Source organism: Oryzias melastigma, linkage group LG24 (genome assembly GCF_002922805.2).
Source record: "Oryzias melastigma strain HK-1 linkage group LG24, ASM292280v2, whole genome shotgun sequence".
Taxonomy (NCBI): Eukaryota; Metazoa; Chordata; class Actinopteri; order Beloniformes; family Adrianichthyidae; genus Oryzias; species Oryzias melastigma.
Window position 1 is genome coordinate 21,164,148 of NC_050535.1, and position 16,986 is coordinate 21,181,133.

At 39.1% G+C, this 16,986-nt stretch overlaps 2 protein-coding genes across 2 annotated transcripts in view; one reads left to right on the plus strand and one right to left on the minus strand.

Annotated features, from left to right (window-relative positions):
* The window catches only part of mtif3 (mitochondrial translational initiation factor 3), a 5,855-nt gene extending 5,523 nt beyond the window's left edge, over positions 1 to 332 (plus strand). The window contains exon 4 of the mRNA XM_024290617.2: positions 80 to 332. Within this exon, the coding sequence (XP_024146385.1) occupies positions 80 to 301 (222 nt within the window). The 3' untranslated portion in view covers positions 302 to 332. The remainder of the gene's footprint in view (positions 1 to 79) is intronic.
* A 1,475-nt stretch (positions 333 to 1,807) lies between these two features.
* Positions 1,808 to 16,384, minus strand: heca (hdc homolog, cell cycle regulator). The gene is made up of 5 exons (XM_024291917.2): positions 15,965 to 16,384; positions 9,543 to 10,527; positions 6,905 to 7,071; positions 4,025 to 4,179; positions 1,808 to 2,419 (listed from the first exon to the last, which is right to left on the minus strand). The coding sequence occupies exons 1-5, from the start codon at positions 16,101 to 16,103 to the stop codon at positions 2,255 to 2,257; spliced, it is 1,611 nt and encodes a 536-aa protein (XP_024147685.1). The 5' UTR covers positions 16,104 to 16,384; the 3' UTR covers positions 1,808 to 2,254.
* Between the last annotated feature and the right edge of the window lie 602 nt (positions 16,385 to 16,986).

Here is a 16,986-nt window from a genome sequence, read left to right on the forward strand (position 1 = left end):
GCTGAAAACTTAAAAATTTTAATGTTATATGAAAGCATGAAAAAAAAAAATTCTGGTTCTGTTTCTTTCTCATCTGCAGGATGTGGCGCTGGAGCAAATGGTTGAACAAATGGATGTGATGGTGGCTTTTGTCTCTAAGCCCAAAGTCATTAAAGACGGGAGGGCGGCCATGTGCATCCTCCGGCCGCCATCAGCAAAAGAACTGTCACAGAAAGGAAAAAGCAAAACCGAGGAGAAAAAACCTCCAAGTACCACGTCTGAGGCCTTCAGCAGCACAACCGAAGAGTCCACGAAGCTGTGACAGTAATAAAAGCTTTTTTAGTCACAGAAAACTGTCTGAGTGGAACATTTGTGCCCATATATGCAAACCAACAAGAACACATTTAACTCCTTCACATCACATGTTGCTGATTCGTTGGATTGAATCCAGGATCCACTTCATTTAGCATCACCTTGAACAGAGAAAAAAAAAAGAAGAGTATTTGTGTGCATAATCGGAAATTAATTCAGACATAAATGGGTTAAAATTCCTACGTACAAAAACAGAAAACCCCTAATATAAAATATTTGAAATGTTTTTTTACAGACAAAAACCCAGAACTTCATATGAAAGTGTAGAATTTATGACGCTAAGGCTGAGAAAAAGAAATCTGCCAAAGTAAATATTTCTATAAAACCAAGAAACTGATAAAAAAGGGTCATAATTTTTTAGGAGAGAAAGAAGGAACACAATAACAAAAATAAAATTAAAGTTTGTACAAAAACCTCTAATTTCTGCAGGAAACCTTTGAGCTTAAATGTTGCTGTTGTTACTCTCTTCATCATTGAAATCCCCATCATACAACAAATGTACTGTAGAATCCTCCCTATGCTGGCCAGTCTGGGATGCAAGGTGGAGGCAGGATCATGATACGGTGCAGCTCGGCTTTAGGAGGAACAGATAAAACCACACGGATAGATCCAATGTTTTTCAGCTTTTTTGTTGCACCGAGAATGTTAGGTTGAGGTTGTGAGGGGCTGTAAGCTAGAGTATAACCCAATGGGTGGTAAATGTCTAATGATACTGCCGCTCTGCAGAAACTATGTCCTGGAAAACGACACAGGTTTTTTGATTTGGCCTAAAATTGGCATTATTGTGATTAAAAGACCATTTTTACAATAGATCAGATGAAGGATTGAAGTGGAACTTCAAAGTGTGCGTGTCCCCATCACCAGCGGCTGGTAGAGTGATGACATTAGAGGGAAGATGTGTGTTTTAGTAGGTCTGAAGAGGAGAGATGGATTTAACAGCTTGAGGGAAGAAGCCGTCTCTCAGTCGGTTTAATTTTGCCGTCTTGTTCCTGTATCCTTTATTGGAGGGAAGCAGCACAAACAGTCCCAGGATGGGAGGGATCTGCAGCGATGCTTTTGACTGAAGTTCTGCACTAAAAGGCTCAAGAAAATCATTTCAGAAACCTGGTATTAATGCAAAGGATTCAGAGGGAAAAAACTCAAAAGTACAAATGCATTGGGAAATGGTAATGCTACAAAGGACAGAATTTGTTCCCAGAAAAGAATGGTCAATTAGGAATATTTTTTTCAAAGTTAAGTTGTTCTTTGTTTAAGTTTTGGAATGAAGTATATGTGAAGTATACCCCAAAATGTGAAACTTTTATCTTTGCAGTGTCTGGATGGCTCAGTTGGCTGCATGGATGCGTGTGTACAGCATACATTGTTTGTCTTTCATTTTGATGGTTTGGAATAAACCAATTTCCCTAAATCATCTTTGATTAGCCAGTCTTGGCATTAAAGGGGCTGAAAATAGAGCCTTGTGGAACACCACATGTAATGTGGTCGTCTTCCGGGTTGATGCAGCATCAGAACGTTCCACCAGACTTATAACAGAAACATGTAAGGAAAACAACTGACCAAGCAGTGTCTAAATCTTTCTCTTTATTTAAGATTTTTTTTTTTTGGTAAAAAATAAAAGCAAATTTGGCATACAGATACATTCACTTGTCACAGATGAGCGTGTTCCCTTGACATTGATGTCAATTCCACACTTTCTCAGAACTTTTCGTGCAGAGACACTGCAGAAGAGACACCGTCTAAGAACTTTTGTTTTTCCATTCACCATATTTATCTCTATGCAAAAAGAAGAATCAACCTAGGACCACCTTAAGGCCCAGAAAAATAAAATCTTTCCTAGACTTTGTTTAAAAAAACATAAACATAGGAACATACGCAGCTTGACTAGCATGCATCAGCACGTTTGTCAATAAGCTTCGAGAACTTTATAGGAGGAGAAAGGTTTAACAAAGTGATAGTCCAGGTTGCCACAGTGAGGGCATTGCTGGACGTTGCTGTACTCGGAGAAGTACTGCATCCCAACTCGAACGTCCACCACCGGCTTCCCGCAGTGCTTACAGTTGAGGCGGGCCTGAGGACAAAGAGCAGAGCATGAGGCCAGCAGAAGATGCAGAGGCACTCTCGCTGGACTACACAAGTGGGGTTGGACCAAAGATGTGCCACTGTGGTTGGGGGGCTAAAACGCTCTGCCTCTGGTCATGGTACATAAAGCCTTAGTGATATGTACTAGTACAGTGGGTTGACCTGTACAGGTGCTGCAGGTTTTTGGGTTGTCTGAGCAGTGGGTGCTCATAGGGAGCAGCAGCAACAAAAGGGGAGTGCAGCTCATATGGCCATCTCATAGGCTTGTCCCATGTGTGCTAAGTGTATTGTGAAGTATTCGTAAGGTATGTAAGTTAAATGCATTTCTTGATGTGCAGGTGATGCTGTTGTAGGGCACCCTTACGCCCCTTAAAACTAGCACTGACACATTTCCACTGTCTGTATGTCATTAGTCACTTTGGTCAGAGCCGTTTCAGTGCTGTGGTTCTGTCTGAAGCCGGACTGGAAGACATCATAGCAGTTGTTATTTATTAGGAATTCATTTAACTGATGGAAAACAGCTTTTTCAATGATCTTACTTAAAAATGGCAGGTTTGATATCGGTCTGTAGTTGTTCATTTGAGTTTTGTCTAGACTGTCCTTTTTTAGGAGAGGTTTGATTACAGCTGTTTTCAGTGGTTCTGGGAAAACACCAGATGTTAATGACAAGTTCACAATCTGGATGTCCTGCAGTTCTTTACTGTTTATGGGTTGAAACTGAGCCATTGGGTTTATACTGGTTTCTAGTGGATAGGGTTCATATCCTGAACTTGTAGTTGGTGAAACAATTGTTTGTCTAATGTTTTTGATTTTGTCCCTGAAGAATTTGGCAAAGTCATTACAGGCTTTGGTGGAGTAAAGTTCTGGTGCCACTGACACAGGGGGTTTTGTCAACCTGTCGACTATATTAAATAAGGCCCGAGCATTATGGGAGTTTTTGGTAATAATGTCAGAAAAATAGGACTTCCTTGCATTGCTCAGTTGTAAATTATATAAGTGAAGTTTCTCTTTATAGATGTCATAATCTACCTGTAGTTTAGATTTTCGCCATCTGCGTTCAGATTTCCGACATTCTCTTTTTCCGTTCTTTACCAGAATGGAATTTCTCCATGGAGATTTTTTCCTACCAGAGATCACCTTCACCTTACTAGGAGCAATACTATCGATGATATTCGACATGTTGGAATTAAAGCTATTAACAAGTTCATTGATTGAATTCCCTCAGAGGTCAGAGAGAAAATCTGATTGAACATCTCACTAGTATTTTCAGTTTTATACCGTTTTGTGATCTCCTCCCTCAAAACATTTGTGTGTACTGGAATTGTGCTCTCACAGAAAACACAGCAGTGATCAGACAGACCTAAATCACATACAGTAACCTTAGAGATGTCCTTTGACAGAATGGGTTTAAAGATTGTGTCATGGAGACTTGAACAGACGTGTAGAGTAGAGCCTCTATAAATCAAGATCAAAGGAGCTCAGGACAGAACCTTGTGGAACTCCACCTATAATGTTTATACGTCTGAACTTTGACAGTGGGTTTGAACCATGTGTGGATGAAGACTTGAACAGACGTGAAGGGTAAAGCCTTTACCTGACAACATGGTGAGGCAGCCAGGATGTCGTAGGTGTACATGGTGCCGAGCTGGTGCCAGCTCCCATCCCATCGCGATTTGCACTTGATGCAGATGATCTTGTGGACTCCCTCCAGACAGTCCACACAGATGGCGTAGAGGTGCATTAATCGCCCTACAGGAGGAGGCGGGAACAAGACTATTAGAGTTTATTTATGCAAGATGTCCAGCAAAGCACGGTCTAAACCAGCAAATACTTTTAAGAAACATTGAAACAAACATTGCCTTGAAACATATTGTATATTTGCCAGATTGTTCTTGGCACAGAAAAAAAGAGCTGATTAATTTGACGTAGGTTATATTGTGTACTATAAGGCACTAAGTATTGTTTTAAATAAAGAAGAAAGTAAAAAAAAAAAAAAAAATTCTACCCAATGAAATTATTATCTACCTGATGGTGATAGCCAACCCAAACTTTTAAACAGAATAAAATGCTGAGTGGTGTAGGGACAGCAAATAATAAAACCACAGAGAATATTATAAATTATATCTAAAGAATGTAGACATAAAAAGTTACATTAAAATATGGTTTATTAGGTCACTGTAGTCCAGAATCAGAAGTAGCAGTTGTGAAATGAGTCTTTTCGTAACATGAAAATTAAACCAGTTAACTGGTTGGTCAAGAGTTTTGAGATGGTTGGTTAGTTTATTTGTAACTGAGTGTTTATGAAATGATACATTTGGTTGTAACCACATACCAAGATATTTACAAGACTCTGTGATCTCAAGAAGAGAAGAGTCCAAAATATGTAAATTAAGATTTAATCCTTCTTCATCCATGGAGTATGATGTAGTTGTATTCAGTTTTATACAGTTTATTTGAGGTAAACCAATGTTATATTGAGTCAAGTCATGCTGCACAGAAACATTAATGTCAGGGATGCTTGGTTTAGAAGAGGGGTGTCAAACTAAATCTTACAGGGGGCCAAAACACATCTTTGGCCTCGGGCCGAACAGGATAAACGTTTATTGAACACTTTAAAACAAAATTTTAAAAATTTAACTTTTTAACATATTTATGAATAACAAAAAGTCAGGAATATTATTCCAGAATAAATCAACTTAAACCTTAAATAACTTTCAATATTTTAGTACCCATAAAATCACATTTTGCCAAAATTATACAAGTTAGAAATAAGCACAAGATAACATCGGATCATTAATAAAAATAAAATAAAATGAACTGGAGGGCCGGATAGAATTTCCCAGAGGGCCGGATCCGGCCCCCGGGCCTTGACTTTGACACATGTGCTTTAGAACAATAAATACTTGTGTCATCAGCATAAAGTTGGATATGACCTTTTGAGCAGCAGTTAGACGAGTCCTTAATGAAAATATAAAATAATAATGGCCCACGAGAGGAACCTTGAGGGATACCTTTACGTATCCTAATGACATTTGACTTGCTTCCTCAAAATAAAACACATTGTTGAAAATAGGAACTAAAGCACATGAACGAGGTGATAGACAGGCCCATTAGATATAATCGAGTAGATCAAATGCTTTGGTAAGGTCTTTATAAAAGCAAAAATTGAAGAGAAAAAATAAAGATGTTAATCAGAAAGCAAATGTTCACAAAAATGAAGTTAAGTTGAAAAAAATGACAAACATAAAATTAAATAAATATATATAACTTAATTAATAATAAATTCAACTAATTACATCAATGGGATTTTTGTTAATTAACAAAAAGGGCAAAAAAGCTTCATAACTTTTGAGTAGAAATATAATAACATAATTCATCAATAATGAAAAGGTGGGTTTACATTAACTATTAGTTCCAGGGAGAAAGTCATAATTTTCTCTATGAATAAACAAAACGTTTTTAACCAAGCTGTAATTTCTGTCTGTTAGACAGATTTCACCACAAGATTCTCCAGACAACAACTGATATGAAGTAAGTGAATAATTCTTTCCGTCACGTGTGTTTCAAATTTACGGATAACAGAGCGGACACATCAAAGAAGACCCAGATTCCTGCTGTGCTGAGCTTCATTCATGCTGGACTGAGCAGACGCCAAAAGACCGAAGATCTTTGGGTCATCTGTTCATCATGCGGACATACTTTCAGGAGAATCCACTCTTCCTCTCCTTCTTCTTCGCTTTAGCCTGTTGATTTTTTTACACTACAACAAATTTTTATGTGACTTAAAAAATCTGAGGACATTTATTAGAAAGATTTTTCGTTTTAACACACAACAATGTTTTATTTTTGGCAGAAACAGTAGATTTTTTGTTTTTTAAACAATTTTATTGCTTTACAAGTTCAGCAAAGATTGATCTAAAATGGTGGAACCTATGAAGGTGCCGGTCCATAACAACCACATTCTTATTTTTGGGGACTGATTTTATTCTGGACCAGATGTCATGTCTTTATATCAAAGTAAATGTGTCCAGTTTCCATGGCAACCATTGTTTACCCCGTCATCCCACACGAACATGGGATTAAATGTTCAGTGAAATCTCCTCCACATTAGGCGGACCGCTTCACCAAAGCCAAGCAAATCTTTACTGTAGTGTCACAATTTAACACTTTCTGCATAAGATGTATCTCTATTTAAGACTAAAACTATTTAGTCTGACTTTTTATGGTTGCCATGGTGACACCATAAAACCCATGGAGTCTTTTTATTTTTTCCTTTTTTTATTTTTTTTTAAATGCCACAACAGTTTTGAAAAAGCATTAGTTTGAGCTCAGGACTTGAAAAAGAAAGTAACACACAAACATTACATCAACTGTGAAGCACGGCGGTGGAGGTGTAATGATGAGGCTGTGTTTGATGGTGTGAGTTAGATTTTTTTTAGAAACAAGCTGTGGAATTCCAATTTTATTGTCTGACCTTGAAGGTGACAGGGGACATCGTACTCAATCTCGTCGTGGCGTGAAGGGCTGAGAAACAGCGTCCCGTCCACCAGAGGAAACTGTTCGAACACCGGCAGCGACCGGTGACAGAGCGCACAGTTCACCACGTTCCTATCGCTGGCGCTGAGTGCAGAGAGGATGAACCTAAAGGTCAACAGAAATGCACAAACACCACCCTGAAGTTAAAGAACACACTTCAGGATTTTATAACAAGTGTTCTCAAATTAGATCACATAAAAATCATGACATTATGCAATATATGTTCATCACCAAATGAAAAAAGGATTTCTGATCATCTTTTGATCTATTTCCAAATTATTACCAGTGGTCTTTAATTTTGATTATGCTGTTTTTAGACATTTTTTAAAACTTTCATCTTCCAGAACATAGTTTCTGGAGAGTGGCAGAAATTCACTTCTGAGTTTGGTATGAATCAAGCCCGTCCCCACTTCCCATCATCCATCTGTTTTCACTCTCTCCTGCAAGCTTACAGCCCCTCCCGCCTGGTTCACACCAGACGTGGAGCGCCGCGGTCCTCCTTATAAGGCTCGTGCTGTACAGCAGATCGATGGTCTATTTTGTGCGCGAGCCGCGAGTGATTTGCATAAATTCTGGCAGGAAGTTCCATCAAAATACATGAGAAAATTTGGTTTATTTTCAAAATATAACCAATTTTTCACAATAAAACACCACGATTGACAAATGTGGTCATGTTTTTGTATCTAAACAGACTGTAGAGATCTTACAAGTTTTTTCTAACTGCATTTTTTTTCTGCTCCTGATTCATGGTTTGAATAAAAAATACTCAGAAATATAGTTTAAATCCTCATTTTCTTTTTGTCCTCCATCACCAGAAAATGCCACAAGAACACATTAAATACACTTAAAACTGTTTAAAGTGAGTCTTTAAAGACATTAGATGAACCAGCAGCATAAAATAATCCTCAAAAACATGAAATAATGTTCTAAAAATTCATTTTTAATAAAATAGTCTTTAAAGACCATAATAGAATTCATCAGTGAGACAGAAATGTCATACTGTTGCTGCTCATTGAAATTTAAGAGAACCTGACCTTAAAAAATGAAGAAGTTTTTAACTGATTGACTTAATTACCCAAAAGCCATCTGGTGAATAAGATCACTGCATTTATTTTTTTTTTGAAAAAGTTACCTTTTAGTGTTGGCATTTATGAATCTGTGAAAAAAAACATGTTCTTATAAAGATGAAGACTTTAAATAAAGCTGAATTATTTTTTTTTTCTTAAGAAGATGTTCAAAAATAGGCGGTGGACTTTATATGGATATAGATATTCTTTTGATGTAGCTACACTATTTTTCTTCGAATGTAGCATGTAAACGCTAATCACTTTTAATGTTTTTTTATTTTTTTTTCTATCGTTTGTTTTTTATTAGAGACTTTTATCAATTGACCCTTTTCATGATGACATCAGGTAAAATGGCGACAGAGCCGAAAATGAGAATAGAAGAGTTTGGATTTAGAACAGCAAAGCTGACAGCTGAACAGTACTTGACACAATTTTACATAAATAATAAAAGGTAACTTTACCAATTTCAACAGAAAAAATTACAATACTTTTTTCATGAATGTCCTCCTGAACTGTATTTTCATTTCCTGTCTTAGATTGTTCACAAATCTAAATACAAATTTGAATAATCTTTTAATATTTGAGGTTCTATTGAAAATATCAACCTTTCATTTGAGCAGATATTATTCTAACAGGTTCTATTTTGATTGATGTGATTCACACGTGTTTAAGTGCAAGCAGCACAAAAACTGATAGAAATTCATGTTGACCACATTTAAAAGGAGCACCCAAGATGCAGATTGCTGCATGTTGACCGTGCATGGTTTAACTCCATCATTTACTTGTTTTAATAAGAGGTATTTGTTGTTTTTCTGAATATCTTAAAGGGTAACCAAACAGGACAGTTGTAGGCTGACTCCATTCAAAGCCCAGATTTAGCTTTATGTAGCGTACGCTGGGTCTTCAATATGGAGAGTGGTACCAGCCAAAGTGATGCAAGTTTATCCACAAAACTTTCTGAGGAGGTTGAAGAATTTTCTCCTCCCCCTTCCCCCGAGGTGGGCGCTCATGGTTCAGAACTTTATTGTTTCAAGCTGCTGGTTCAAGACCATTGATATATATTGCATTTACAAACTCAGTTATTTAGATTCTAACACAAAGACAAAATCTGTTCATTTGACAGCAGTGTGTTACCTGTAACACTAGAAGTTTTTGCACTATTTACAGCCTAGTTTTTAGAGATAATAAAGATGTAAATATACCATGACATCAATCATTTGTTTTCATTTGAGCCATGTTTTGAGAAAATCGGTTAAAAAATGAGGGAGCTAGCCCCATTTTTGTGGTTCCTGCATGTCTTGAAAACCATTCCAACCAGGTAGGACATTTATAAAATAAATATTTCTGTTACAGTTGGCTAGGATACCTTTTATTTTTTTACATAAATTAGCTTTAAACATCGCTTAGCTTTCAGCTTTACCGTTCTAAACCATAGACATATATAAGTAGAAGTCACTCTGTGCGTGACTCACGTAAAAACGGTTTGTTTACACAATTCCCGGTCCGTACCTGCGTAGCTCCTCCCCCTGACCCGCCTGGGCGTCGTCCTCCATGCGAACGTGGTACGTGTTGAGTTTATGGCGTGGGATGTGGGTGAGGAGCTCCGAGAGGTCCAGCCTCCTGAGGAACTGCACCGGGTGGGGGTGGGACCCCTCGGCCCCGCTGCCTGGGACAAGCCTTTGGTGAAGCGGGAGGGCGAAGGACAGCTGCAGGGGGAGGACGGAGCCCGGGTCCAAGTGAGGAGCGCCGATCGCACCGCCGGGGACCCCCATGGAGCAGCCACCTCCCCGGGCCATGACTCCTCCCAACAGGAGGTGCTTCCTCTGCGGGTCCATGTGCACCGCTGACTTGAGGAACTCCCCCAGCTGACGGGAACCCCGCGCACCTCCTGGTGTGAGGACGGGAGTGGAGGAGAAGTTAAAGCAGGTTGGAGGGGATTGTCCTGGGGAGTCGCAAGGAGATTTCTGAAGGCCCCCCCCTGCGTTTTGTCCTCCTGCTGCCCCTCCTCTCTCCGTCGAGTTCTGTCGGTCCATTGATTGTCTACGAGGTAGCTCCTGACTGGAGGCTCGGTGAGTGAGTTTCCCCGCTCCTCCTGTTGATTTACACTTCTTGGGCTCCTCGAAGGAGGCCCCACTCCTGCTCCTCTCTGAGGGCTTCTTCTTGCGGTCGTCCTGCATGCGTTTCACCTGATACCAGTCCGTGTCTTTCTTCAGGTGGCCTTGTCCGCAGCGGCAGGAGCAGAACCTGAAGGCCAGGTCGTAGCCTTTCTTCGTCCACATGTTCTGCCGGCACTGCTTCTCGTTCCAGGAGCGCGCACGCCCAATGCAGTTGAACTGGACCAGGATGGAGCTCTCCCACTCATAGAAGCACTGCAGGTGCATCCAGTTGCCGTAAGGACAGAGCTCATTGTTGCAGAGCACCCGCTGATAGTCGTCCTTCTCCAGGTCGATGGGGCGGTTCAAGCTGCAGCCCAGAGGCGTGGCACACTGAGACTCTAGGAGTAGACAGAAAAAGACTGTTATGGGACTAGATCCAATGTTCAGTTTCTCTTTGGAAAAACCCAAAATCTATTGGAAGAAAGTGGAACAAACCAACGGAAAATCACCACTAACACCTTTACCTCTGAACCCTTTGACACCGGAGCTAAAGCTCTAGTCTTTACATTCTTTGAACTACCGTGAACATAATTATGAACTAGATATAAAGCATTACCTGTGATAATGCTAGTGTGAATGCTGTAAGCTGAATTTGGCCGCTGAAGATGCTAATGCTGATAGCTGAAGATGCTGAAATTGATTGCTAAAAACGCTGAAGCTGATAGCAAGATAAAATATTAGCTAAATGCCAAATTAGTCAAAAAACGAAGAAAAAAAACTTAGGTTAGCCAAAACAGCTAGCATGTAGTCGAAAAAATAGATAAACTTCAAAACGTCCTAAAAAACGTAAAAAAGCCTAAATTAGCGAAAAACAGCTAGCATGTAGCTGAAATATTACCTAAGCTCCAAAATAGACTAAAAAATCTTAGTAAATGCCAAAATAGTTCAAAAAGTTAGAACGATAAACCGTAACTTTTTAATATAATTATGAATAATAAGAAATGCAGGATTAGTATTCCTGAATAAATGAATTTAAAATTTAAATAACTGAATATTTTACTCTCCATAAAAATATATTTTGTCAAAATCATACAAGTTAGAAATGAGCGCAAGATAACATCGGGCCATTAATAACAATAAAATAAAATGATCTGGAGGGCCGGATAGAATTTCCCAGAGGGCCGGATCCGGCCCCCGGGCCTTGACTTTGACAAATGTTCTTTAGGACCTTTACTTTGACACGTGGCTTTTGCAATTAATTCCACCAGATTCTGAAGTAAAGAAATGAAACTTTGGGCTGAAATTTAACACTTAACAGTAGGGCTGGGAATCCCCCGGTAACTCCCCATACTATGCAATACGCGATACATGGCTCATGATATTGATGATATCGCGATACTGCGATAACAAATACAGACACTTTTATGCAAATCAGTAATACTATGTCTTTGACAAGTATTGCAACCAAGTGAATTGTGATTATTTGTAAAATTCCGTGTTAATGATAGTAATCATGAACAGCAGTGCCACTACTTAGTGCAAAACCGTTGTCCATCCATCCATCTTCCTGACCGCTTTGTCCCTTTCGGGGTCGCGGGGGTGCCGGAGCCTAACCCGGCTGCTGATGGGCGAAGGCGGGGTTCACCCTGGACAGGTCGCCAGTCTGTCTCAGGGCCTCAATCACACACCCATCCACTCTCACATTCACACCTAGGGGCAATTTAGAGTCACCAATAAACCTATGAAGCATGTTTTTGGACGGTGGGAGGAAGCCGGAGTCCCCGGTGAAAACCCACGCATGCACGGGGAGAACATGCAAACTCCACACAGAAAGGTCCCAGCCGGGATTCGAACCGGGGCCTTCTCGCTGTGAGGCAAGAGCGCTAACCACTGCGCCACCGTGCAGCCCGCAAAACTGTTGTAAACAATAGAACAAAAATTAAATATTTAAGTAGCTGCCAGACACACTGATGCTCACGACAGCCGGTCTTGAAACCTGCGCCCCCATCGACCTTCAAATTAACGTCTCACCAAAGGATGATGAATATAACGTTTTACAGCCTCTTCAAATGAAGATAAAAGATTGATACCTGGTGAGAACCCATCAAGAATCCATCTCAGGATATTGCAATATTTCACAATATCGCGATATATTATAATATCGATATTTTGGCACACCACTAGTTGTTATGCAACACTTTACTAGCACTAAGTGTTCCTTACATATAGTGTAGCATATCTGAGCAATGCTAACATGCTTTTCTCTTCGTCAGAGTTTGTTGCAAATACATTGATTGCATAATTGGACAAAGAGTTATGGAAAATCAAAGGGTGTGTGCTTTTTTGCTGTCTGATTGAATGATTGATTGATTGGTTTATTTCAAGCATAGATTGAAAAATACAAAACAAAACACACAATTGTTTCAAACTCGTTACAGAAATAAAGAAATGCATTGATTAGACAGTAGAAAACAAAGAAAATAAAACACACTTATGTCACATTTAGTTCAATCATTTTTTGTGATAATTAACTAAAGTCAGTAGAGTTTGATGTGAAAGGATTTGTCTGATTTCACTGATATGGCAAGTCAGCCATAAACTGAGTTAGATTAATTTGATGCTTTGTTTTTTTTTTACATAATTGAACTGCTAAATTGTAAAAAATGTCCTTTTGGTTCAAAGAAAGGGGATCTAAAACAGAGCCTTGAGGAACACCACAACCCTGTATGACGTAAAAATAACACAATAACAACTTTAACAGACATGATGATCCAATAAAATTTAAAATTATGTAATATTTATAAAATGCAAAACGAGGATGTTAATATCAAACCCTAGTTTTGTAAAAACTACAGTTGTTTAAATTTTAGACGGTTCCATTTTCTTTTCCAAAGCAACCTTCATTTAAATTTACCAAATTGATTATCTTAGATTCTACTTCTTCCATCAGATTTGATAAATAGTTACCTAAACAACCAAACCTTTCTCAAGTAAACTGATAAATTTATTAGTTCAACTTTATTTTGAAAGATAACCAAATTTTCCACGAACTTCCTTCTTTTGAAGATGAAATGTTTATGAACGTCACAGTTCTTGAAATAGTTTTTGTGTCACAAACTGTACCTCAAACACAGTAAAGGTCGGTGGTGCATGAAGTCAAGTAATACGTGAGCTCAGTGTTTTTCTGTCAGGAGAAACTCACGATCCGCCACAGCGGGTGGAAACAGGGAGGGGGGGCATTTCCTACTTTCATTTCCGCTGTCAGCTCGCAGTCTTGGTCAGTCACTGCAGAAAAAGATATCTGTGCAGTTTTAGCAGGGGTTGTGCAGAAACAATGAATGACTACTTCAGTGTGAAGTAGTCACTAATTAGTGCCGTGAATGTTCTGCTTGTCAGATCACTTTAGATAAAGTTTCCAAGACCTGGAGAAGCTAAATTTAAGCTCACTTGACTCAATTGAAACAAAAAAGAACTTATTTTCATTTCATTTTATTTTGTTGTTTTTTGCAGTAATCCTTATGTTATGTACTAAATTAATCATTTAAGTAATGAATATAAAACAAGTTTTTTTTTTTTTTTTTTTTTGGTGGTTTGGCACAAAAATGTTGTTGTTAGCTCCTAGTATTAGCATTTAATTCACCTTTATTAATATTAAACACCAGAATATTCAGTGGGAATAAAGAGGAGTTAATGCTAGAAAAAATTCTTTAGCATAAGGAACTCCCTCCTAAACAACAAACATGCTAACAACCCAATGGTTTGGTTAGCTCATCATGTAGAAAACCGCATAAAATGTAAACACTTCACTGCAATGAAAATTGTGTTTTTAGTAGGGGTGTGCCAAAATATCGATATTGCGATATATGGTGATATTTAGTCCTGTGATTGATTCTCAATGGATTCTCATCAAATATCAACCTTTTATTTTCTTTTGAAGAGGCTGTAAAATGTTAGGGTGAGACGTTCCTTTGGAGGTAGATAGGAGGCGCGTTTCAAGACTAAAAAACATGTTCTTCTTTATAATGTGAGTCATTAGAGACGATTTTGACCAATTATCGCGGTATCGCGATATAATCGATATCGTGAGACATGAATCACGTATCGTGAGGTACCCAGTGATTCCCAGCCCTTGTTTTTAATACGTTCTTGTGAGATTTTTCTCATGCTGGAGGACATGAGAAAACAGCGGCACAAGAAAATATGTGAACCCTTTGGAATGACGTGGTTTTAAGCATTAACTGAACACACAATTGTGTTCAATAAAAACATAAATTGGTGTGATTTAAGCAGACAATGTTTTTCCCTATTGTTGTGATTTAGAATAAAATTAAAAAACACATCATGTGTCCATTTCCTACATAAAAGGAGGTACTCCCAGGGGGTTCACATCAGGGCTGGGTATCTATTTTGAGTTTACACATTTATACACATTTCTTTAGAAATACATTAATAATCTACTATGTTTTGAACATATTTATATGAATCTGATCCAGTTCACATACTGTAAATGTATCAGTGAAATAATGAGATTGTTAATATCAGCCAGTGTTACATGGATTCTCCAAAGGAGAAGTTCTAACTAAAATGTTCAGATCATTAACATTGGAAACATTGTTCTGCTTCTCCTGGAGGATGTTTCAGTTTGACCACTAGGTGGAGATCGCGCTATAGCATTACACTTTATTCTAGAAGAAGAAGTAAGTATGAGCAAAAAAATGATTTTGACCACAATATATTTTTATAAATCGATTATTGATCTGTTACACTGAAACTGATTATTTGAATTCATCAATCCAGCCCTCGTTCACATACTTTCTCTTGTAACTGTATACAGAAAATTAAGCTTAAAATTGCATTTCTGAGGATTTCTTTATTCAAATTGTTGTTAAAAAGATTGTTTTGGTGACAGAGAAAATACGCTCCTCCATTCTGATTCATCCATTTCCAGACAAATAGATCAGTGAACGTCTTCCTTTTTTCTCAAATCTGGATCTAAAAAGGTCGTTTGGATATTTTAGATATTGTTTAGCATGTTTATAGCCCCGTTAACATTAGATTAGGGGTGTGAGGGGGTGTAAGCCAGTAGGACAGAGTGTAAACAGAGTGGACTCAGTAATGAAGGGGGGGCTCTTCTAATGAACTGCTGCTGCTCTGCAGAAACTATGTCGGAGAAAACGCCAATGATTTTTTTGATTTAGACTAAAACAGTCAAAATTTAAAGACCACTGTTGACAACTTGAAAATAATATAAATAAAACGAGTGGCTCTTTACATGAAGGCAATAGAATGTAGATTAACTATAATGTTAATTGCTAGTTTTTGCATTTGCATGACTAATCTGCTGCGCATAAGCGTCTAGCGGTGTTTAGGGTTCGAGAACACCTTCCACTAAATTGCTTTTTAATTTGCAAACTCATTTTGCATCAAACATTAACATAACATGCATAGAGTTTGGACTCGTTTTCATGCTTTGCACATAAAAGAAAAACTCTTGTGTTGCGTGCAGTTTGCGTGGCTGTGCGTGAGCCCTCAGCAGCCCACATGAGAGGGGACGAGTCTGCAGCTGCACTGTTTGCACACAGACATATTTGTGGAGTTTGACTGCAGCTCTGAGCTGCGAGGAGGCATGTTTAGAGGAAGGAGGCCACAAACTGTGCAGGAGCTGCGCGTCAGGACGGACGGCCGAGGCCTGCAGGAGCGCGCGGATCCAGACCCGATCCCACCGAGCTGGATCGGGCTGCACGCGCCGATGTCTACGGTTTCCGTTTGAATAAAGGGCGCTGTCTCCGTCTGCGCCTGCAGCTGCAAACTTCCCCGCGCGGCTTCCTCTCTTACCGCTCGAGCGCTCGCTCCTGGGCGCCGCGGCCGCGGTCGCGCCACCCACCGCGGCCGCGCAGGCTCCATTTTCCTGCTCGTCCCCGCTGCTGTTGGTGCGCCTGCTCTTCTTCCCCTTGCTGCTCTTCTGGTTGGGCATTTTACGGGCTTCGGGTGTTGGGGTTATTTTCGACCTGTTTCAGCGGCTCCTGTCAGCGCTGCGTGGCATCTCTGCAAACTCCATGTCTGCGCCAGACGCCGTCTGCGCACCTTTTGTTGTTGTTTTCCTGCTTTTGTTTACCTGCTTCTGAAAGGTTTCCCCTCAGCTGCAGGTACGAGAATAAGCAGCAATAACCTTTAGGAGCGAAGGCGTGTCCGTCTCTTGTTTTGATTCCTGCTCTGCTGTTTTCTTCCACATGTGACGTCACGGGACCCCGCCCCCTGTCTGTATGGGAAGTCATTTGTGACATTTCATTCCTCTGTTATCTTTCCATTTGTTCACTTTAACACGTGACTTTCATTTCTAATCTTTTTGATAAAACCTTTTTCATCGTATTATTAAGCCAATAAGTCAAAGTTTCACCTTAAATATGTAAGGAACACATTTATATGTTATAAACATACACACATTTACATATTATAAACATACACACATTTACATATCATCCACGCCCCCTAAGAGGAGATTTTGGAAAAAGAGGCTTCAGATCAATATGAAAAATGTTTTTAAGACATTTAACTTGATGGATTTTGGTTAAACACTTCATAATCACAATTAAAACACTAATGGGAATGTTTTGTTTTTTTTAATTGTCATTGGGGACTTTAAACAATTTTTTAGTGGTATAGGTCAGGGGTCTGCAACCTGCAGCTCCGTAGCTACATGTGGCTCTTTTACCCCTCTGCTGTGGTTCTTTGGTTCAAAAAAAAAAAAAAAAAAATTTATTAAAAAGTAACTGCAAAGGAAAAAGTGTGTAGGTAGTAACATTTAAAAAAGTAAATAAACTTGAACTTTCTTCAACTCTTTCACAAACAGTTGAAGG

Excerpts from the sequence above, each read along its gene's own strand:
- heca (XM_024291917.2), bottom strand. The coding sequence starts at position 16,103 with ATGCCCAACCAGAAGAGCAGCAAGGGGAAGAAGAGCAGGCGCACCAAC. Across the intron at positions 10,528-15,964 it reads CAGGAGCGAGCGCTCGAGCG|AGTCTCAGTGTGCCACGCCT; the intron begins GTAAGAGAGGAA and ends GTCTACTCCTAG. Across the intron at positions 4,180-6,904 it reads TGTCCCCTGTCACCTTCAAG|GGCGATTAATGCACCTCTAC; the intron begins GTCAGACAATAA and ends CTCCTCCTGTAG.